Below are 23,488 nucleotides of genomic sequence, written 5' to 3' on the forward strand. Positions count from 1 at the left end.
AAGAAAGAAAGAAAGAAAGAAAGAAAGAAAGAAAGAAAGAAAGAAAGAAAAGTATTCTAAGTGGGTATTTTGTTTTTGATGTTTTTTAATCTTTTTTTTTTTTTTTTAAACATTTATTCAGTTTTGAGAGATGGAGAGAGACAGAGCTTGAGTGGGGAAGGGGCAGAGAGAGAGGGAGACACAGAATCCGAAGCGGGCTCCAGGCTTTGAGCTGTCAGCACAGAGCCGGATGCGGGGCTTGAACTCATGAACCGTGAGATCATGACCTGAACCAAAGTCGGATGCCTAACCGACTGAGCCACCCAGGCGCCCCAGTTTTTGTTTTTTAAACACAGATGTGTATTAAGTAAAATGTAGAAGTTCCTTTTTTCCCCAGTTATTAGAAGGTTGGGGATACTTTCCTGGACTTTCCTGTGTACATGCAGTCTTTAAAAAAATGCACAAAGACACATATACAGCTGTACAAATATATTTTTCTCTTTAAGAAAATAGGTCTGGGACACCTGGGTGGCTCAGTCAGTTAAACGTCCAACTTTGGCTTAGGTCGTGATATACCAGCTTGTGGGTTTAAGCCCCATGTCAGGCTCTGTGCTGGCAGCTCAGAGCCTGGAGCCTATTTCAGGTTCTGTGTCTCTCGCTCTCTACTGCTCCCCCACTAGTGTTCTCTCTCCTTTCAAAAATAAACTCGGGGGAAAAAAACCAGAAAATAGTCTTAATTTACAAAATATTTTGTGGGTTGCTTCTTTCACTTACCATTTTACGGGCATTCCGGTGATTACAGGTAAAAAGACCTGATTTCTTAAATAGCTTAATAGTAATGTTTCATATCAACATTCCACAACTTAGCTCATCAGTTTATTACTAGACTGTTGAGATTTTTTTTTTCCAGTTTTTACTTGGTATTTTCAGTGATCTTTGCTGCCATGAATCAGAAATATCTTTGTGTAGTTAAGGGAATATCTTTTTTGGTAACTTTTAATAGAAGAAGAATTGTGGGGTTTAGATATGTGTCTTTTATTTTAAAATAGCTACTGACAAATGGGGGCCCCTGGGTGGCTGAGTCGGTTAAGCAGCCGACTTCAGCTGAGATCATGATCTCGCGGTCTGTGGGTTCAAGCCCCGTGTCAAGCTCTATATTGGCAGTTCAGAGCCCGGAGCCTGCTTCGGATTCTGTGTCTCCCTCTCTCTCTGCCCCTCCCCTGCTTGCTGTCTGTGTCTGTCTCTCTGTCTCTCTTTCTCAAATAATAAGCATTAAAAAAAAAAAAAAAAACTGACAAATGGCTCTTCAACAGGCTATACTGTTTAATATCCCTACCAACCACAGGGAGGGGGAGTGTCTATTTAAATTCTCCCTAGGGGCGCCTGGGTGGCGCAGTCGGTGAAGCGTCGGACTTCAGCCAGGTCGCGATCTCGCGGTCCGGGAGTTCGAGCCCCGCGTCGGGCTCTGTGCTGATGGCTCGGAGCCTGGAGCCTGTTTCCGATTCTGTGTCTCCCTCTCTCTCTGCCCCTCCCCCGTTCATGCTCTGTCTCTCTCTGTCTTAAAAATAAATAAACGTTGAAAAAAAATAAAAAAAAAAATCTCCCTCAATGTTGAATAGTATGTATTTTTTTTAAATGTTGTCTCTTATGTAGAAGAGAGGTATCATATTTATCTGCATTTCTCCACAGGTAGTTTTCATTTGTATTTCTTTACATAGATTAAACAGCTTCTGGTAATTGGCCATCTGTATTTTCTTAATTGCCTTTTCATTTCATGCCCTTTGCCCACTTTTCTGCTGAGTTTGTTTTACTGACTTTTGAGGACTCTCTCTGTATAAAAACATTGCAATTGTTTTTTCTATTTTAAAATTTAAACTTGTTCGTGATGTTTAGGTTGTTTTATTTAAATTTTTTTTTTAGTTTTATTTATTTATTTTGCGAGGGACAGAAGAGAGAGAGAATCCCAATCTGCGCTGTCAGCACAGAGCCCAACGCAGGGCTCACCCAAGAACTATGAGATCATGATACCAACAGTTGGGCACTAAACTGTCTGAGCCACCCAGGCACCTCAGGTTGTTAAAGTTTTAATTTTTAACACAGGCTGCACTGTCAACCTGCCCATTCTATATGGTTTCTAGATTTTATGTTGTGTTTTAAAAGGCCTTCCTTTCCTTTAAAACTGTAAAAAATATTCTGCACTGTAGAGTAACGTTTATTTTATTTTTTAATTTGGGTGTTTAATTCATTTGGAATTTACTTTTGCGTATGGTGTGAGGTAGGTAGGGATCCAAGTATATGGAACAGTGTTATCCAATTCCTTGTCCTTTCCCAGTCACATTCCCTTGAGCCCCCTCACACCCTCCCTAAAAAACGTTTGTTGTGATTACTTGCACGGTAGATTACTTTTGCCTCTTCTAGGACTTCGTGTAAAACAGAACCATTCAGTACAAACTCTTGCACCAGGTTCTTTGGTTGGCATAATTCATTCTATTCTGGAGCTCTGCAGTACATTTTGATGTTTGATAGGGCAAGTATGTAAGTTCTACTGAATTATGTTCAACAACTTTATTGCATTTTAGCAAGATTTTTTTTAATATGTATTTTGAGAGAGAACTTGCACACTCGGCAGGCATGCGTAAGCGGGGTAGGGGGCAGAGGAAAAGGGAAACAGAATCCCAAGCAGGCTTCATGCTGTCAGTGCATGCCCGATGCAGGGCCCCATCCCACCACCTCGAGATCGTGACCTGAGCTGACATCAAGAGTAGGACACATACCTGACTGAGCCAGGCAGGGGCCGCCACTTCAGCAAGATTTTAATGAAAATAAAGTTCTTTTTTCTGGCCCGATTGGTGGACAGACTCCATGGTTTAAAATCTGCATGTTGGTTATTTTAATCAGAATCCTAGAACATATGCCTGAGGTAATCTCAGCACTTGTCTAGTGTAGGGTCATACCAGTAATCTGTTCGGTACAGTTTTTTTTTTTTTTTTAATGTTCATTTCTTTTGTGATCAAGTGCGTGTGCGTGAGGGAGGGAGGGGCAGAGAGAGGGAGAGCGAGAATCCCAGGCAGGCTCCAAGTTGTCAGCGGGGCTCTGTCTCCTGACCCTGAGATCATAACCTGAGCCAAAACAAGAGTTTAATCAGCTGAGCCACCCAGGCACCCCTAAGCAGAATGTTTTAAAATAATTGTCAGAAAAGTAAATTTAACTGGAAAAAGCAAAACTGATAGGTTTGCTTTTTAGCCAATACCTGATCCTGTGCTGCTGATTTGTTTGTTTGACACAAGTTAATATTAGAGAAAAGATGTAAGACTGAGAAATTTTTGTGTATCCTTTGTCCAGATTCCCCAGATGTTAGGATTTTACTACCTTTTTTTATTCTCCTCCCAGCCTTCGTGTGTATATATACATACATATGTATGTATGTTTTGTTTTGTTCCTGAATTATTTGAGAATGATTTGCTGGCATGTGCCCTTTTGCCCTACATACTCCAGTATTGCCTAAAAGCAAGGGTATTACGTAACCGTAGTCATCAAAATCAAGACGTTAACATCGATAAAGTTGTCTAAGCTCAGACCTTATTTAGACATTAGGCTCTTCACGGCTCAAAAGGAAGAAAAAGCCAGGGTCATGCATTGCATTCAGTTGCCATGTCTCTTTGGTTTCCTTTTATCTGTAACGTTTTTTTTGTTTTTTTGTTTTTTTAATGTTTATTTCGGTGGGAGGGGAGGAGGGAGGGAGAGAAAAAGGGAGACACAGAGCTCGAGGCAGGCTCCATGCACTGTGCGGTGAGCACAGAGCCCGACACCGACACCAGGCTCCAGCTCATGAGCTGTGAGATCATGACCTGAACTGAAGTTGGACATTCAACCGACTGAGCCCCCTCCCCAGGTGCCTGTCTGTAACAGTTTTTAAGATTTCTGTTGTATTCTTGATACTGCCATTTTTGAAGAGTACAGATCGTTTATTACGAAGGCTAGTTTGTTTTTTTAATTGGGGTTTGTTTATTCATTCATATTTCTTTTCCTCATTAGGTTCAAATTATACACTTTGGTCAGCAGTACCAACAGAAGTGTTGCTCTTCTCGGTGTATCCTCTCTGGAGGTACATGCTGTCCATTTGAGTAACTGACTTAAAGTGGTGTCCCTCCCTTTTCTCCACTGGAAAGTTACTATCTTACTCTTTGTAACTGTATCTATGAGAAGGATACTTTGAGACTTTTGTTCATATGTTGTTCATTCTCCGTTACTTTTGGCATCCATTAGGTTAGCCATTGGTGAGTTTTTAAAGGTATTATTCTATCTACATTTATTCGTCTGTTTTCTGCCATAAGGGATGGCTTGCTCTTCTCCTTTATTTATCAGTGTGAATTTAGAGATTCTTACTTTGTTCAGTAAGTTGTTAAACCTTATGATGATGATTTTGATGTTCAGATTGTTCCAGTGAGAGCCCTCCAGTCTGACTCACGTGTCTTTTGACATGTCCATGTCACTCTTTGACCACTTTCTTATTTTCTGGCACAAGAGGGTATTCCTCTAGTACTTTCCTGCTGTACCTTGGGAATCAGCCATTCTTCCAGGCACCCATGTTCTTTTTTGTGGAGAGCGGTACCCTGCTACTGTGATGTCCATTCCTCGTGGGCCAGTGCTGGGTTTGTAAGGTCTGTTGGACTGAATGTGCCTCATGAAATGAAATACTGTTGAAGCAATCAAATTAGCCAGTGACAGCTTCAGAAATGTGAAAAAATAAAGTTCTGGCTAACGGGAACAGTGTACCAACTGAAGTTGCTAGCTAGTTAAAATTGTTTATTCTCTTGGATTTTGGAGGTGGCAGAAATACTTGTAAGTCAAAGACAAGGTGGGTGTAAAAGGTAGTATGTTTAGTGTCCTTAAATAGCAAAGCTAATAGCAATATTCAAAACCTGTGACATGACTAATTTTGAGAACATTTTTCTAGATGTGATGATTTCATATTAGAAAGTTGTCAGTTATTCCTAATGTGATCTAAAAAGAAAACGTATAAGAATAACTAAGTTGTGGGGCGCCTGGTGATCTCAGCTCAGGTCATGATCTCACAGTTCACGGGTTTGAGCTCCACGTCGGGCTCTATGCTGACGGCGTGGAGCCTGCTTGGGATATTCTCCCTCCTCTCCGCCCCTCCCCTGTGCATGCACACTCTTGCTTTTCTCTCCATCAAAAGAAATAAATATTAAAAAAAATAAAATAAAATAATGGAAACCAGTGATGTAGAGTTGCTCTAATTTTAATAGGATATCAGAAACTGGGAAGTTTGAGGATTTGTTCCTCTTAAAAATGGCACTGAGGGTTTTTCAGTAGATGATGCTGGAACAGCTGGCTGTCTATCTCATGGTGGGAAAGGATCTGTTCTTCCTCCTTCCAGGCCAAATAGAAAATTCTGGCTAGGATGGTACTTTGAAAGTTACCCTGGTGAAGACCTGAAATGACACTAAAACCGACAGACAAGAAGGCTAATAAACTTAGCTGCACGAAAGGTTTAATCCTCTCAGCAAAAGATGACGTAAATAACTCAGATGCAACAGATTGAGAGCAAGTATTAATAGAATAAGGAAAATAAGTACCTGGGGTCTCATTTGGTTAAGTGTCTGACTTTGGCTCAAGTCACGCTCTCATAGCTCATGAGTGTGAGCCCAGTGTCGGGCTCTGTGTTGACAACTTGTAGCCTGGAACCTGTTTCGGATTCTGTGTCTCCGTCTCTCTCTGCCCCCTCCCCCGCCCCCATTCGTGCTCTCTGTCTCTCTCAAAAATGAATAAACACTAAAATTTTTTTTAATAAGGAAAATTCACAGTCCAGTTGACAAAGTAGAGATTATGAACAAGTGGTTCATGGATCAAAGAAAAAACATTGGCCTGTATAACGAAAAAAGATTCTTTTGCGGGTAATTGAAGGAAAGCAAAGAAAAAAATAGAGTTCTCATTTTGGCCTCTCACCCTGGCAAAATTTTATACTGTTCTAATATTCCACGTTAGCAAGGATGTGCGGAGTTGGGCAGTTTTTGGAAATGATTTAATGAATCTTTTCGGGCGTGCCTGGGTGGCTCAGTTGGTTAAGCAGCCAACTTCGGCTCAGGTCGTGATCTCACAGTTTGTGAGTTCGAGCCCCGCATCGGGTTCTGTGCTAACAGCTCAGAGCCTGGAGCCTGCTTCGGATTCTGTGTCTCCCTCTCTCTGCCCCTCCTCTGCTTGTGCTGTGTCTTTCTCAAAAATAAATAAATGTGAAAAAAAATTTTTTAATAAAGCCTCTTTGCGTGGGAGTCCCTAACCTAAGGAATATCCACAGTACAAAATAAAAGATGGAGGTGGATTAACATGTAGTGCAAGTTGGGGCGCCTGGGTGGCGCAGTCGGTTAAGTGTCCGACTTCAGCCAGGTCACGATCTCGCGGTCCGTGAGTTCGAGCCCCGCATCAGGCTCTGGGCTGATGGCTCGCAGCCTGGAGCCTGTTTCCGATTCTGTGTCTCCCTCTCTCTCTCTGCCCCTCCCCCGTTCATGCTCTGTCTCTCTCTGTCCCAAAAATAAATAAAAACGTTGGGAAAAAAAAAAAAAACATGTAGTGCAAGAAAACGAGGCTGAATCTTTTATTTGTGAAGTAAAAATGACAGTGAGGAGTGTGACTGTTTTTGAGCATGTGATTGCATAAATGTGTAATAGAATACATTTTATTTTATTTTTTTTAAGTTATTTACTTAAGAGAACGAGCAGGGGAGGGGCCGAGACAGAGGGAGAGCGAAGCAGGCTCTGTGCTGACAACAGAGATCCTGGCGCAAGGCTCAAGCTCAGGAACAATGAACCACCCGGGCACCCCTAATTGGATACGTTTTAAAAATAATGACCTGCCCGCATGCATCTGGCCATTTGTGCTTTGGGGGGACCCTGGCAGAGTCGGAGGAGGCAGTTAACTGGTGAGTCCTGAGGCAGAAAGAAGCTCAGGGGAGGAAGAGGAGATGGCATCCCAGGCAAGAGGGCAAGGGACAGGTTCCTGCTCTACAGGTTACCGATGCCAGAGCAGAGTGAGTAGAGCAATACCTTGTAGTTAGGAGGCTGTGAACAAGGATGCTGTTTACTCCGGAGGAAGGATTTGAGGGGCCTCCTTTTCTCTTGACATAAAGATGGCACTTTGACTTATTCTAGAGAGCTGTAGTTTTCATTTTTATCCATTTTGGATCGACTTAAACACCTGTCTTCTCTTTAGAAGAGTGGCTTTTCCCAAATAGTTGCTTTCAGTAAGCTTCCCGACCAGCGTTATGCTTTTTGTACTGAAGCCTGTTCTTCCGAGCACACGTTCTCTTGAAGCGCCTGGGTGGCTCAGTTGGTTAAACTTGCAACTTCGGCTCAGATCACGATCTCGTGGTTCGTGAGTTCGAGCCCTGTGTCGGGCCCCCATCTCGGGCCCTGTGCTGACAGCTCAGAGCCTTGACCTGGCTTCCGATTCTGTCTCTCTGTCTCTCTCTCAAATAAATATTAAAAAACAAAAAGCAAACCACATACATGTTCCTCTTGACCTCTCTGCTGATTTCTTTTTTTTTTTTAAATGTTCATTTATTTTTGAGAGAGAGACAGAGCATGAGTGGGGGAGGGGCAGAGAGAGAAGGAGACACAGAATCCGAAGCAGGCTCCAGGCTCCGAGCTGTCAGCCCAGAGCCCGACGCGGGGCTCGAACTCACAGACCGTGAGATCATGACCTGAGCTGAAGTCGGACGGACGCTTAACCGACTGAGCCACCCAGGCGCCCCCCTGCTGATTTCTTACTTGAGAGAGCTGCCCCGCGAGGAGTCTGGGCTGCAGTGTGCCCGTGCTGCTGCTCTGGAGCAAAGGTGACTGTGAACGTGGAAAACTGATTTTGCTTGTGGGAAACCTGCTGCCTCTTGTGGAAGGGAGAGATCAGTAAAGGGTTGCAAGTTCACGGTGACCTACTTAGATTTTTCCTAGTAACTAGGATGTACAAGGTATATATTCTAGAATGATACCAGCTTTATCAAATATAATCCACGGACATGCTGCTAGTGCATCTTCTTGGTATATTTATATATAAAGAGTGCTGGGTTGAGTTCCAGACATTTTTTTAAAGCTTAAGGCATATTTTGCCATGGAGATATTATAAAACGCTAACGGTGTTCCCCGCCAGCCACTAAAGACTATTTGCACATAATGTATTGAATGGTGCTGTTAGTGTCATGTTCTTGGGGGGGGGGGGGGAGGGTTAATGTTTATTTTTGAGAGACAGAGTGTGGGTGGGGTAGGGGAGGGGCAGAGAGAGAGGGAGACACAGAATCCGAATCAGGCTCCAGGCACCGAGCTGTCAGCACAGAGCCTGACATAGGGCTCGAACTCAAAAACATTGAGATCATGACCTGAGACAAGTCTGACGCTTAACCCAAAGAGCTACCCAGGTGCCACACGCTCTATGTTTTTAAAGAAGGTATTCCTAAAAAACTTTTCAGATTTCCTGATATTGCTGAATGAAATTAGAATATGGAAAAATCAGGGAACAGATGTTATAAGGAAATTCTTACCCCTGAGGGTTTTTTTTTTTAGAAAACTCAATTACGGTATCCATGATTAGGTTTGTGTTTTTGCCGCCCCCCCTCCCCCGCCCTTTGCCCTAAATGTTAATGCATCTTGCACACTCAACAAGATAAATCCTTAAATGTAAGCAAGATAACGTTTGTTTCCCTTATGTGACGGAAAAACAGCTACTGGCTTTAAGAAACTGATCTTCATTTTGGGAAAAAGGTCTTGAAGGAAGTAAGTTTTTCTGAGGATTTGTGACTGAGTAAAGGTAGCTGATCAGCAACCCTTGCTGCATCCTTCCAGAAGCTGAGCTCTGCCTCTGTGACCAGGAGCTGTAGCTCCAAAGCATATGAGCTCACTGCATTACACTCTGCTGTTGAGACTCGTCCTCCACAGCGTACTTCGTGTACTTCGTACCTGGGATTTCATTCTTCGTGACGAAAAGGGTTTAATTTTAGCAAGCCTGTTCTTGGACCAAAAATTCCACTTCTGCCCTATAGTTTTCATTACTACCATGGCTAATGATTTCCCTTTTCTCTTTAGATCTGTCATTTCTAGTATCATTTGCATTTTTTCTATTGTTTTTATTCATCTGATAATTTGTATAAAAATTAAAGGCATTGGCCACATAATTACTATTTAGATGAAAGTGCCAACTTGCTGGCCATTATGAAGTGTTGTCTTCAGAACAGATTGTGAATGTAGCAGTCTATTCATAAGAAACATTAAGAGGTTGAGTGAGAAGAGTTAAGGGGTGAGTCCAGCCTCCTGAACAAAAAACGCAACCTAAGATAAATTGTGGTGAAGACAGTATTCCTTTTTTTGCCTAGTGCATTGACGAAGGTAAAAATTAATACCTGATTTTACCAAAGATTTGGGAAGATTGGCAATTTCATTCATAGTTGATGGAGCTGTGTGAATTGGAGTGACCTATCTTGATAATAGGTAGGATCTTTTTTTCTTTTTTAATAAAAGCCTTAAAAATACCCTTTGTCTTGGGAATGCCCTTTCTAGAAATACGTTCTAGAATGGTAATTGCCTATGTGCAAAAAGAATTGCCAGGAGGTTCTTGGGTTGCTTGGTCGATTTCGTGTCCGACTTCAGTTCAGGTCATGGTCTCACAGTTCGTGAGTTTGAACCTCGTGTCAGGCTCTGTGCTGACAGCTCAGAGCCTGGAGCCTGCTTCCAATTCTGTGTCTCCTCCTCTCTCTGCCCCTCCCCCATTCACGCATGTGCTCTTTCTCTCTCTCTCTCTCTCTAAAATAAATCAACGTTTAAAAAAACTGCCAGGATGTTCATCTTCATAAGCTTTTTCTTGAATTTCTACCTGTATGTATTAATTAGATCAATGGTGGTATCTCTAGATGATGCCGTTAAAGAATATGGAAATAAAGGGGCGCCTGGGTGGCGCAGTCGCTTAAGCGTCCGACTTCAGCCAGGTCACGATCTCGCGGTCTGTGAGTTCGAGCCCCGCGTCGGGCTCTGGGCTGATGGCTCAGAGCCTGGAGCCTGTTTCCGATTCTGTGTCTCCCTCTCTCTCTGCCCCTCCCCCGTTCATGCTCTGTCTCTCTCTGTCCCAAAAATAAATAAACGTTGAAAAAAAAAATAAAAAAAAAAAATAAGATACTGACAAGATCACAGAATGACCATACAGTGCCATTTTTGTAAGCATCTTACGCATATGTAGGTAACAAGATAGGAGAGGATGTCTGTGTAAGTAAGTATATGATAACATGGGGACTAATAACTCCAGGTGGTAAAATTATGAATGGTTTTTCTTTTTTGTTTATTTATGTTGTTTTGTGTTAGTTTCTGTAGGAAAATACATTTGCTCTTTCTTAACTAAAAAGCAGCACACTGTGTGAAATACTCTTTTCCCACAACCAAAGCCGCTCGACACGGAGGCCAGGCCTTAAAACAGGTCTGATCTGCCCCGACCTTCCTATGCACTCATTTCTAGCTCTTCACACTTGCACAGCCACTTGTTGAGAACAGAACTCTTCTGCCGGGGGTAGGAGCAGGCTGTCCAGTCCCAAATGGTCTTACCATCCCTAAGTTGGGAAGTGCCGTGGTGTTGGTGTCTACTTCTGTAATGCTTAGGGCCTGTAAAAGTTACTGCTTCTGGAATATAGATGTCACTGATCTCATGGTGTAAATGATTCTGTCTCCAGGACGTAAACCAGAAGAAGAGGGTGTGGAAGACAATGGACTGGAGGAAAACTCTGGGGATGGACAGGTATGTGCAGCGTTGTTAGTGAATCAACTTGGTGGATTGACCCATGGCAGTCATGTGATGGTTATATTTTGTTTTGTCACAGGAGGACGTTGAAACAAGTTTGGAGAACTTGCAGGACATCGACATGATGGACATCAGTGTGTTGGATGAAGCAGAAATCGATAATGGAAGCGTTGCAGATGGCGTAGAAGACGATGATGCGGATAACCTCCCAGAGTCCCTGTCCGATAGCAGAGAGCTAGTCGAGGGAGAAATGAAAGACCTTCCTGAGCAGCTTCAAGAACATGCTGTAGGTAACTCGGCAGGGTCTCTATCTAGGATGTACCAGGATTCGTCAGTTCCTCAAGTACCTTGGTAGATGATAAGGTTTGCGTTTGGAATTGGGTCCTTTTAAAACTAGTTCATCTGTTTACGTGTAAAATTCAGACAGTTCTGAAAACACACTTCGCTTGGAAAAGTAGTGTCTTGGTGAGGTACGCGAGTAGGTGCTATTTATTTGCATAATGCAGTCTTAAACATTCGGGGGCGCTATTCAAGACCTTCCTATTCTAGGAGGTTGGTCTATGGTAATATGGTTCAGAAGCCTCGAAAATACCAAAATACAGGTTGAAAGTTGGTCTTTTCCTGTTAAAGAACCGTCTGGCACCCTCCTTCTAGTCACCCTTCCATAATAAGCTTTGATGTTTTGTTTTTTTTTTTTTAATTTTTTTTTTTTAACATTTATTTATTTTTTTGAGACAGAGAGAGACAGAGCATGAACGGGGGAGGGTCAGAGAGAGGGAGACACAGAATCGGAAACAGGCTCCAGGCTCTGAGCTGTCAGCACAGAGCCCGACGCGGGGCTCGAGCTCATGGACCACGAGATCATGACCTGAGCCGAAGTCAGCTGCCCAACCGACCGAGCCACCCAGGCGCCCCAGCTTTGACGGTTTTTAAGCCTTAGTTTTTTCATGTTAGAAACAACTCAAATTATAATACAGTTGTAATGGGTGTTTTTATTGAATGTTGTCTGCCAGGCATTAGGCCTGATGTCCTTTAATCTTTTTGACACAACAGGACATATGTAAATGACGTTTTGCCTATTTTCTCCTTGAGGAAATTGGAGAGTAAAGGTAAAGATCCAAGAACACATAGCTCGTAAGAGAGTAAGAAGACCAGGCTGATGACAGAGTCCGTGTGCTTAACTCCTACACCGTGTTGACTTGGTGCGAAAAATTTATTAGATTATTGTATTTCTGTGAGGATGAATGTTGACTAGATGGAAAAGGCGGTAAAAATTAGAAGATGTGAGGCATCTCGGTAGGAATGCTTATGTGTGGGTTCCTGGGAGGCACCTCCTTTCTATAGTGGTTCTCAGATGTCTTCTGGTGGGTGCCTCCTGAGTCATCCTCAGGGAAGGAACCTCTGTTCTCTGCTAGTGGAACGGATCCTGAGTATCCTTAGAGGTAGCAGACTGTCCTTGGAATGGAAAGTGTGATTCTGAGAAATGACTCTCATTTTGATACAAATAGGGTATATAATTTTAGTTTTTGGCGTGAGTCTCATTCAGTGGCTTTCCTCAAAAGTACCCCAAACGCTAGAGCAGTGAGATGAAGTGCTTACCCTTCCTTATTAGTTGCTGCTTCTTGAAGTTGGTTTTTCCTCTCCGATTAGAAAATAATACACTCAGTCCCAAAAGCCTGGAAGTGTCTCGAGTGTCTGTCAGTGATGGTTAAGTAATTATGATTGATGGAAGTGGTATAGTTTAACAACTAAGACCATTCAGTAAAGGTCTGCCACTTAATTTGTTGTGTGACCTTGGGTGAGTTAGTTAATCTCTCTAGACCTCACTTGGAAAAATAATTGGTTTGGGGAAGATTGAAAAGATAAATGTTTCTTACCAGCTTAGATCCAAAGTCCTCATACTAGCCAAAGATCTGTTGAAACATGGCCACTCCTGTTGGGGACAGTTTTCTGTGGTTGATTTCTCCAACAGTACAGTAGAATGATCATGGCAAAGACCGTTTGGCCTGCAAAGTCTCAGATATTCACCAGCTGGCCCTTGACAGAAGTCTGCTGACCCTGCTTTAGAGCAGTGCCCAGCATACAGCCGCACCATAGGGTCATTGCTATCGTCAGTGTGAAGTATTATCACCCCTTCTGCTATTATAGTTATAACTTTTAATGTAACCACGTACATGAGCTAATTAGGTTTATAGGAATTAAAACAATCTCCAAGAGGAAAGTGAAGCTATGGCAGGGTACACAATGTGTGGCCACTTGTGCAGAGAAAGGACAGATGGTCTTGCACTCTTGGGAGCACACACAGGCGATCTGGAGACAGCTGCGTCGGAAGGAAGGAGTGTTGCAAGGGTGGCTTCCTAGCCAGATAAACGTAATAGCCGTACGTGTTCTTTAGCAAATACTTGAAACATTATTGTCCTCCCTAAAACATAACCAGCTTGGGGTGTTATGGCAAGCAGTTAAGTTTATTTTGGTTCACCCAGTAATTTTATGGATCTCCCTCATGTGTATGGGGAACCCCCACCTTATTGGGTAGAGCCCGCCTCTTAGAAGATCAGTCCACCAGTCGTTCTTCCCCAACAGAGGTGCCTCTGGGCCACCTGACTTTGCAGTCCTGTGTTCCTATCCCCACACTCCACTTTGGAGATTGATGAGGCTAGGAGTCAGGTACTCAAGGGATCCACCCCAGTCTAGGCCGGAGCCCCTTGGGGCAGCAGGCTCAGTAGCCGTAGCATTCAGGCTTGGAGAAGTGGCGGCCCGAGAAATCTGAGAATCTGTCCCGCAGTCTGGTTCTGGACATTGTTCATGGGAGAGCAGCCCCCGAACTTGGGGTTCCGACTGACTTGGGGGAGTCTGTACTACCTAATTTTAATCTCTTTTTAGATTAAACCTACTGTTTTTCCTTTTCCCTTTGGCTCGTGTCTTAAAATCCTCACTGGTACCATTTTAGTGGGTTTCACGCTCTATCTGCAGGTATATACACTTGGAATGTTTCTTTAAACTGAGGTGGAGTCAAGCTATAATGCTGTTTTGATTCCTGCACTGTGTCAGGAGTGATTTTCATCGCTGTTATTTTTCATTGTATGCGTGTACCGTTGGGTTACCCTGTATTGACACCATAAGCTGTATTCTCGTTTATTTTGCAGATGGAGGACAAAGAAACTCTAAACAATTTAGATACTTCATCATCTGACTTCACTATATTGCAGGTAAATTGTATGTCTCGATAATTTTAGAATCCAAGATGAGACTACCATTTCTGGCAACCACTTCAGATGTTGTATGGCACTGCTAAGTACAAGGCATTGTGAGGTGTGTTTGCCCCTGTGGCACCTTCAGAGAGGGTTTTACTTTCCACTTTCTCCAAGTACAATGTGCCTGTTGCAAAGGACTCCTCGTCTTTCCTTCCCCTTCGAGCTCCGTGGCTTGCGTACAGCCAAGAGGAGGGCCCGTTTGGGAAGGTCTTGTTGGTTTCATTGCCGGCGGAAAGACCACCTGTCTGATCTGTTCTGGGTGGTGTCCTCTGTTGGGTGAGATGGGGTGGGGGTGGGGGGGCGAGGGGAGCACCCCCTCCCTAGGAGAGATTCTCGGGGTCCAGATGAGGATGCAGGAGGGGTGGGGTGGCCAGAGCAGTGACGTTACAGCTGGGAAGGGTGGAACCTCAGGGGTTCTGGTTCCGTCTACGGGAATTTTCTCACAGCAAATGCAGAGCTTTATTTTGATGACTCTTATCACCTTGACTGTATCGTCTGTGTAAATATTAAATCTTAGATGAGAACAAATGAGATGTGGACTGACTTTCAGGTAGGATTTACATACATGTGGGTCTTGAGTTTCCTTTTAATTTTTCAGCAAGCCTGCCTAGATAAAAACTGCTGGAATAAACTTATCTGGGTAGCTGTCTGATTTTCATTGGAAGATTTTGCAAGGAAATAAAAACATAGTATGTGCCAGTTTTTGTTTTTTGGGGTTTTTTGGTGTCATTTTTCATTTACCTGTACTGCTTAATTAGAAGCCGTCTTTCAGACACAATCCCCATTTGCTTCTGCCAGGCAGGGGCAGGGTTGGTTATTGGCAAGCCAGAATCCCAGCTGCAAGGAGGGTGCAAACCTCAAGAGAGTGCGGTGGAGCCCAGTTTACCTTTAGTCCTGATGTCTCGCTCCAGCTGCAAAGTGATACCACCCATTTCCTGGCTCCGAAAGGAAAGGAGGAGCCGGGTCTTGCCATTTGCTCTAGTTTTTTGTTTTTTGGGTTTTTTTGGTCAAAGACTCCCATGTTAACGTGGAAAATATATAAACCCTTCCGAGACAAATAGAGGTACATTAATTTCTTTCTGGAGAAAGTTGAGAGAATTCTGTCTAGAATGATCTTTGGCTTTAGTTGTAGGCTTAATTCCCAGGGTGGGGTACGTTGCATGAAAAAAAATACATAAAACGAAACTGAGAGAAGTGAACAGTTCCACAGTGCTTTCCAGGATGGCAGACTAGTTCCCAGTGGAGGTGCAGACCATTCCCCTCCATCCCACAAGCATGTGTCAGGTGTGTATACAGAGATGAATGAGAAGAAAGGGTGGTCACCATCTTCCCGGAGCCCTTCCTCGCCATGGGAAGTACCTCAGCAGGGTCGAGCAGAGACCAGGACTGGTGTGGACTCCCACCCACACAGACATTGCTTAGATTCTGACTGTGCTGTGTGTCCTTGAGGAAGTTTGTCAGTCACTCTGTGCCAGTCTCCCTGTCTGTGAAAAGAAGTTTGATACTGATAGTTCCAACCTGTTAGGATTGTCTGATTAACGTTGTGTGTGTGTGAGGTGTTTAAATTTGTGCGTGGAACCTAGTCGGTGCTCCTCAGTATTGCCTGAAGTCCAGAATGACAGGCCTTACGCAGAGGGAATGTCAGTGTGGAGGACCGCATGTTGACAGAGGGGCTCTTCCATAGTGGGCAGCCTCTGAAGCCATTAGGAGAAGCCTTTCTATGAAGAGATGGCCCCCAAGCCAAGTGCTGAGGGAGGTGTAGGACTCGCCTGGGGGTGGGGCGGGGACACGTGGGCCTGCTGGGGGAGAGAGGGTGTGGGGGCCATCGCTGAAGGCTTTAGGCCACAAGGAACCGTATGCTCACTATGGCGGTAAAGTGCAGGCAAATGGGGAAGGGATAGTGAGACCAGATGCTGTTGTAGGTGAGGAGTGGCCATGGTCTGGACGGACAGGGCTTTCTGGGAAGGGTTTGGAGGATATTTAGGGATTAGAGGGGGCCCCGTGGCAACGCTGGTTGGAAAAGCTGGGGGGGGGGGAGTAGCGTGTAATGCTGGACAGCACTCAAGTGACAGGCAGGCAGAGGTGAGGTAGTAGGACCACGTGAACTAAGAACAGAGGTCCAACCACCTGTACCTATGTTCCCTCACGCTTCTGAATTTTTAGAAATTAGCGCTACGTTGAGTGAAATGTCAGGCATTCTGTTACACGCCCCAAGTAGACAAAAACACCGCTCTCTTGGCTTCTAAGAGTTCAGTCTAGGGGGACCGACAAGCCCGTGATGATGTCATCACCACTGAAAGTGATACGATTGCCAGGTGCTGGGGAAACAAGGCAAAAGAAACAGTATCCGCAACCAGGGCTGAGGCCCCTGGAGAGTAGCCTGCAATGGGGAGCTTGGGGCGGAGGGGAGGGAGGTGGCGTGTCCGAGGGCAGGCTCTTTCCTGAATGCGCGAGCAGGTTCTCCACCTGGTGCAGTTGTGAGTTTCCTAGTCTGTACTTCAGAAATCCCCCTTTTAGTTAGTTTTCAGTGTAAATGAACTAGATTGCGTTCATCTGGCACAATCTTATTTATGTTTTTTGTTGCAGGAAATTGAAGAGCCATCCTTGGAGCCAGGTACTGTTAAATGAAAAACTTACCAGCGGGGGTTTGGAACCATTCTAGCTTTCCACCTTCTCTAATTTAAATTCTTTAATTTTAAAAAGTTGCCTTACTGTAGTATACATTGTTCTAAAGGTTTACGATCCAGAACATACCAGGATCATAGAGATTGGAAACCCAGCCATATCACCAGATCTGTGAAAGTGGCTGACTTCTCATTTTACAAACTGTATTGGTGAGATGAGACTATCTCATGCCTTTTTAAACGTAAACGGCATTTAAACATGTAGAAAGAGTTTGCATGCCTCTCAAGAGCTAATAACCTCTGCACCCCACAAAACAGATCTTGTGATATTGGGCAGTGTCTTAACTTTGTGGTTTTTAATTCAGGCAGTGCAGGTAGCTGTAGGGAGATGCGTTTTAAAACATTGAGACATAACTGGATTCCAGAAGAGGAAAGAGTTTCTTCATGAGAATTCCAAACAAATACCGTTCACTTTCTGGACTGCAAATATCTCAGATCACCGATGGAAGAGATTCTGGTTTTCATGTTGGACTGTTCTGTTAAAAGAAATTCAAAGAAATTTGGAAATTGAGCTGTTCAGTGAATGGTGATACATTCAGTTAAGCAACTTGGACTTTGGAAGCTAAATTTGGAAGAGTTCTATGTAAACGACGACAGAATGAAGACTGTCAAGAATCAGCCAGAAGGTTTTGGGGGTTAAATCTCTGGGATGCTTTTCTCTTCCATGTAGCGTAGCGGCTTACTGTAGCAGTCGGTTGGAGCGCAGGTAGTGTAACCAGTGTAACTTTGTGTACCCGCGGGTTTTCCAATCTCTGTGTAGCTAGCGGTTCTCTTCGTGTTAGCGTGGCAGCCGTGCCGGTTCCGCATTTGTGATTGCTTTATTTCCCTGGTAATTAAACCTTGTGCCATTCTATTCCTGTTAAATCCGTAGAAAATGAGAAAATACTCGACATTTTGGGGGAAACTTGTAAATCTGAGCCAGTAAAAGAAGAAGGTTCCGAGCTGGAGCAGCCCTTTGCACAGGATACAAGTAGCGTGGGGCCAGACAGAAAGCTTGCGGAGGAAGAGGACCTTTTTGGCAGCGCCCATCCGGAGGAGGGTGACTTAGATTTGGCCAGCGAGTCAACAGCACGAGCTCAGGCGAGCAGGGCAGACACCCTGTTAGCGGTAGTGAAAAGGGAGCCCGTGGAGCAGCCGGGCGATGGCGCGCGGACGGACTGTGAGCCTGTAGGGCTAGAGAAGCCAGTTGAGCAGAGTAGTAAAGCCTCAGAGCACACGGAAGCCTCTAGCGAGGAGGTCGCGGAAGCGCCCCAGGAAGCCTCAAGCCCAGACCCCAGAGATAGCAAAGAAGACGTGAAGAAGTTTGCTTTTGAAGCTTGTAATGAAGTCCCTCCGGCTCCTAAAGAGTCCTCAGCCAGTGAGGGCGCTGATCAGAAAATGAGGTTTGTTTTTTCTCAGTTTTAGACCAGACGCTATCTCCTTTTCATTGGTCATTTAATGACACACATAAGCTGTTTTTTCTGCAATTGGCCAGCCAGACTGATGCAATTGTAGTTTACTTCTAAACGATGTTTTATTTCTCTTTATTTTAAACTGATTACATAATCTTTTTTCTTTTCTCAACCTATCATGGTTGTTTTCTTTAATTCTTCCTAATTATCTTTAGCCCAGCAGAATTAATTAACTCCTATGGGTCTGAAATCTTATGGTTAGGTCAGATTTCCAATACAAGTTTGTCGGGGTATCATTTTTTCAGAACTAAATTTCGGGTAGGTATGCAACCTCAGCACGTGTTTTATAATTTTGAGTTTGTTTCCTCTCTGCTGCTTCCTTCTGGAGTGACATTATCTTTTGTCTCTAGTTCTGTCGAAGATGACTCGGATACAAAAAGGCTTTCCAAAGAGGAAAAGGGTAGGTCACCGGGGCGACCCCAGTCTCCTGGAGCATGTTGGGCCTTGGCAGCAGTGGGGTATCTGCTTCCGGTTCGTTGCATATGGTGTTTCTTTCCCAGATGTGCTTTGGGGCCTCTCATGAAGCCTTTCTCCCCTCCTCTGCTACTCATCTGCAGGTTCTGGGTTATAGAGGGCAGGCCAGGTCCTCAGAGTTAACCTGTCGATCGGAAGCAGACACTTGTTTTCGAGGGAGCACTTTGAGCTCATCGATCCTGACTGGCCCTCTGATTTGCAGACTTCCTTAGCCTCAGTGATACTTGTAAATGGGAATAAATGTTCTGACTTCAGCTATCGTGGGGTTATCTGGTACCTCAGGTTGATCAACAGCTTCGCTCTCTATAAAAATCGCTAATGGAGACGACATTTTGTTGGTTCGGATTCCTTCTTAGCAGTCTAGAGGAAGAAATCCAGATGAGGCATAGGTGGGAAGGTATATATGACAAGAAGGAGAAGCATCTGGATTGGGTTCATCCTGATAGCAGCTGTTCTATGGGCAGAAGCCACTCCACCGGGCTGCCTAGTGCCATTTGGCGACTTTCTATGTGAACCAACCTCCCACGTTCCTGATAGCCCCTGGTTCACTGCTGTTAAACTGGCTTTGCTCACCACCCTGGTAGACCTGGTGTGCGTTTCCCAGCGTCGTGTGAGGACGCGGCAGGCCCTCCTGTCTTAGCCGGCTTGGGTTGTGCTGGCATCTGGGAGAAGTGGGGAAGTGTCTGGTTTGGAATGACTTTAGTCTTTAAGACTCAGGATCTCGTGAGTGTGGTGGTTTTGACCAGACTTTTCTTTTGAAATAGGTCGTAGCAGTTGTGGTAGAAATTTCTGGGTTAGCGGACTCTCTTCTACCACCAGAGCCACAGATTTGAAGAATCTTTTCAGCAAATATGGGAAGGTAAGACCCAGGGGTCATCGAGGAGAGAAAATGTTTTTAAGCCAATGTAGTACGGCCTTTACATGCAGATGATTGTCCCCTCTCGGAGACTGCTTTGAACGACGCCGTGCCGTTCTTTGGCTCATGTTTGCTCACAGCCTGTGGCGGGTCTGTCCCTCCACTGCTCGCAGTGAGAGAGGTGGAAGCTCCCAGAGCCCACGCCTGCTCCGTATTGTTTCTCCCTTTTCCCGGGCCCCAAAGCCACCACGTAAATTTTAGAGGATTTTCTAAATCTGTTTCTGTGGTGTTGAGTCTTCAACTTCAGCAGTGGTGGCAAAGGGCAGGGCGGGGAGGTGCTGTCAGCACTTCTGCGAGATGGTGGTCACTGTGGAACTGGAGGGAGGCTGTAGAAAGGGGTTGTAAACAGGGCCTTTAGGGTCAGACTGGTCTGGGCAGCTGTGGGCCCAGCTCTGCTGCTCACAGTCGAGTGGCCGGGAGCACGTCATTTCCCCTGTGTGAGCTCCCGTCTGATTGAGGGCCCTCAGAGGTGCTGGCTCCTTCGGATGGCGTGTGTAGCTGTTGCAGAGCTGTTGGTGGCCCGGCCCGTGTCTCTCAGCCTGCCTGCTCTCACCCACAGCCGGGCCACTTCTCCTCTGCCTGATTCCCCTCCTCGCTCAGCCCAAGAGCGGTGGCCATGATGGATAGAGGCACCCGCCTCCCCCACCCCTCCAGGCCGGCTGCGGTTCCGTGTTTGATTTAGAGTACCTGCGTTAGCTCTCTTCCCTTCTCTTTTTCACCACCTCCCCATGTGCTTTCTAGATTCACCTCCTAAATAAACTGCTGCATCCAGGGTTCATTTTCTCAGAGGTAGCTTTTGGGGCAAGCCAAAGTGAGACTTAAGCACAGGCCTCTGTTTATAGTAAGGATTCAACAACTTATAGCGGAGAAAACCAATAGTATTTGCTTTGGTTATCGATGTCTGGGAACCAAAAAGAGTGAAATTAAATATGATGGGGTTGTAGAAATAACTAATGATTCCCTGGGCCTCGGTAACGCGTGCTGGGCCTCTTTCACGATTCCCCTGTGGCCCAGATGGGTACTCTCAGCAGGGACATGTCACCTTGGAGCCTGCAGTGTCTTGGGTTCGTTCTCAGCTTAATGTCCTTGAGTAGGGACAGCCCGCTCGGAAACTCTCTTGGGTCTGAGTGTCCGTGTGGCATAATGAGGGTGAATACTGGCTTATGTGGGACCTCCCCTGAGCCAGAGTGCCTAACCTTAACTTGCCAGGGTCACTGGGAGAAGTAAGTAGTGTGCAAAGATGTGCCTCTGGTGCCAGAAACCTCTCCTACCGAATTTTGTCATTGCTCGGAGTAAGATGGGTTTAGCGTCCTTACGTCAGTCTCCACGTGCACATCTGTCTTCCTGCTTCACTGCCCACACGGCTAACGGAATGACGGCTGAGGTCTGATCCCCAGAGGGAACGGCCGGAAGTGGGGCAGATCCGCAGAGTCGTCCCAGTGAGGCGGTAGCGTCATCCTCCGTAGTTGTCATGTGCCACTTGTCAGGCACTGGGTGACGGGGCGTCGCCCACAGTCCTCATTCCAGGGCAGGTGCCGGGACTCCTGCATCAGAAGAAAGCAGCGTGAACGGGGACGTCCTGTGCGTTTCACGCAGCGGGTGTTGGGGGTCTGTGAGCGGGGGCTTTGTGTCTGAGTCCCCTTTGTGTGCTTTCCTTTGAGGTGGTGGGCGCTAAGGTTGTGACAAATGCCCGGAGTCCTGGAGCTCGCTGCTATGGCTTTGTTACAATGTCCACAGCAGAAGAGGCCACAAAATGCATTAACCACCTGCACAAAACAGAGCTCCACGGGAAGATGATCTCCGTGGAAAAAGTAAGTGGTGGTTTTTCTTACCGGGATGTGACCCTTTGAGGAAATAAGGTAATACTTGCACTTGATTCTTTTTTTTCAGGCGAAAAATGAACCAACTGGGAAGAAAACTTCTGAGAAGAGAGAGGGTGAGGGGAAGAAGGAGAAGTCCAGCACCAGTGACAGGTATCGCTCTTCTCTGAGGGAACTGTGGACAAGATGGCCTTTCTACGTTTCGCATCCTGCACGTTTTCCACGGACAGGGAGACCGCAAGGCCTCCCCCTCCTTTAGTTTATACTAACGTTTGGTGGAGGGGGTTCAAGTAGCTCCCTGAGAGCATTCCTTCCTTCAGCCCCTCTTCCAAGGGTGCTTGGGGAGAGCAGGCTCCTGGTCACGTGGCGCTCACTGCAAGAGTCTCGTCGTGGCTGCTTCGCTGCCTAAATGTTGGACGTAACGTGCGTCTGTTCTGGGATGTCATTTGTAGATCTGCGAACCTCAAGAGGGAAGATAAAGCTGATAGAAAAGAGGACACTAAGAAGGGTGAAGACGTAAGCGGAGAAAAGAGTAAAGATCAAGATGATCAGAAACCTGGCCCCTCCGAGCGATCTCGAACCACAAAATCAGGTGCTGTCACTGGTGATGTCGCCCTGTGCTCTGTTCCCGGCTGGTGTGGTTTACGGTTTGCTGTCAGCAGTGCATACTAGATTTCTTTTCCATAGAGAGAAATCCTTTTTGTCTAATCTGGGAGTTTTCTGTTTCTTCCATTACACAACTCCTTTCTTCTGTAGGAAGTCGAGGAACCGAGCGGACCGTAGTGATGGATAAATCTAAAGGGGTGCCTGTTATTAGTGTCAAGACTTCAGGATCCAAAGAGAGAGTGAGTATCAATTTTCTAACTAGAGTGTTTAGTGTTTCTCTTATTTCACTTACTTATTTTTTATTCTTAAAGTTTATTTTGAGAGAGTGAGAGCAGGGGAGAGACAGAGAATCACAAGCACACTCCGTCCTGTCATCACAGAACCTGACACAGGGCTCGAACTTGCAAGACATGAGATCGTAACCTGAGTGAAAATCAAGAGTCAGACGCTTGATTTCTGGTGACTAATCCACCCAGTTGCCCCCAAAACGGAAAGAGTTTAAAAGCTTTTGTTTGCGCATAACTTTGTTCTGATGAGAATTTTTGTTTTCTTATTACCTAAAGCTAATTTTAAAGTTCAAATGTGAACTAAAGCCATGACGGAGTTAGAGCACTGTCTTTATAAGACATATTTGCCATATTTATTAAAATATGGGAATAGTTGGCTTCCCCCACCCGAATCCACATGTAGGTGGCCATTTTCATGGTCTCCCTTGAAAGTGGTGGCAGCTCTCCATCACACATTCCTAAACTCCTATGTAACCCAGCTGGGGTTTCATGCCCTTCTGAGTTGGATCTCCACTTGGGCTCGGTCCCGTGTTCTTTCTCCACGCAGATGCTCCAGAGAACACAATTCACAAAGTACCTGTCTTGGGTCCTTACCATTTCACTCTGCCTGCTGTGAGGGCTTAGGCAGCTGTCAGTGTCCCTAACTTCAATTTTGGGGTCTTGCAACTTGGATAGATATAGGGCCAGGGTCCTCAAGACCACCCACATTCACCAGTTCACCCTCAGGACCACGGGGCTTGGCCTGTGATGGTGCTCACAGCTAAGATTACCTACGGTGGTGCAGTAAGGATACACAGCCCAGTCATGGGGGAAAAGACACAGAGTCCAGAGAGGACTTGTGCAGGCTCCCTTGTGCTCTCCCCTTCGTGTGGCCTATGCTCTTGCCCAGGGAAGCCCGTTAGCCTGTTAGTGTCAGCACCCAAGGTTGTTATTTGGGGGCTGGTTACCTAGACGTTCTGCTAGATATATACCGAAATTCGTGACTTCTAAGAGGAAAGCAGGTGTTGAGCAGAAACCACAGTGGGCACAGTCTAGGCACAGTGACCACCCTGGGACTGTCAGCTGGAGACACTCTGAACGCCAGGTTCCCAGGCACCAGCCTCGGGCCTGCCATGTTACCCTGTGCTGTGAGATGGCAAATCGTTTTGGCTATTGCAAGCCAGTGTTCCAGTTCTGCAAACTTCAGCGTGCTTATGTTTGTGCACATGTTATAGTACATGTGAGCTCTT

The 23,488-nt window shown here is 45.4% G+C and overlaps 1 protein-coding gene across 2 annotated transcripts in view; it reads left to right on the top strand.

The window, feature by feature from the left end:
• SAFB (scaffold attachment factor B) overlaps positions 1-23,488 on the top strand; it is a 37,472-nt gene that overhangs the window by 5,200 nt on the left and 8,784 nt on the right. For both annotated transcript variants that reach the window (XM_040461612.1, XM_040461614.1), the window contains exons 3-13: positions 10,700-10,764; positions 10,847-11,053; positions 13,914-13,976; positions 16,608-16,635; positions 17,577-18,087; positions 18,507-18,556; positions 19,395-19,489; positions 21,208-21,357; positions 21,437-21,519; positions 21,819-21,958; positions 22,123-22,211. In XM_040461612.1, the coding sequence (XP_040317546.1) occupies positions 10,700-10,764; positions 10,847-11,053; positions 13,914-13,976; positions 16,608-16,635; positions 17,577-18,087; positions 18,507-18,556; positions 19,395-19,489; positions 21,208-21,357; positions 21,437-21,519; positions 21,819-21,958; positions 22,123-22,211 (1,481 nt within the window). The remainder of the gene's footprint in view (positions 1-10,699; positions 10,765-10,846; positions 11,054-13,913; positions 13,977-16,607; positions 16,636-17,576; positions 18,088-18,506; positions 18,557-19,394; positions 19,490-21,207; positions 21,358-21,436; positions 21,520-21,818; positions 21,959-22,122; positions 22,212-23,488) is intronic.

This window comes from Herpailurus yagouaroundi, unplaced genomic scaffold (genome assembly GCF_014898765.1).
Source record: "Herpailurus yagouaroundi ecotype Mexico unplaced genomic scaffold, PumYag 295, whole genome shotgun sequence".
Taxonomy (NCBI): domain Eukaryota; kingdom Metazoa; phylum Chordata; class Mammalia; order Carnivora; family Felidae; genus Herpailurus; species Herpailurus yagouaroundi.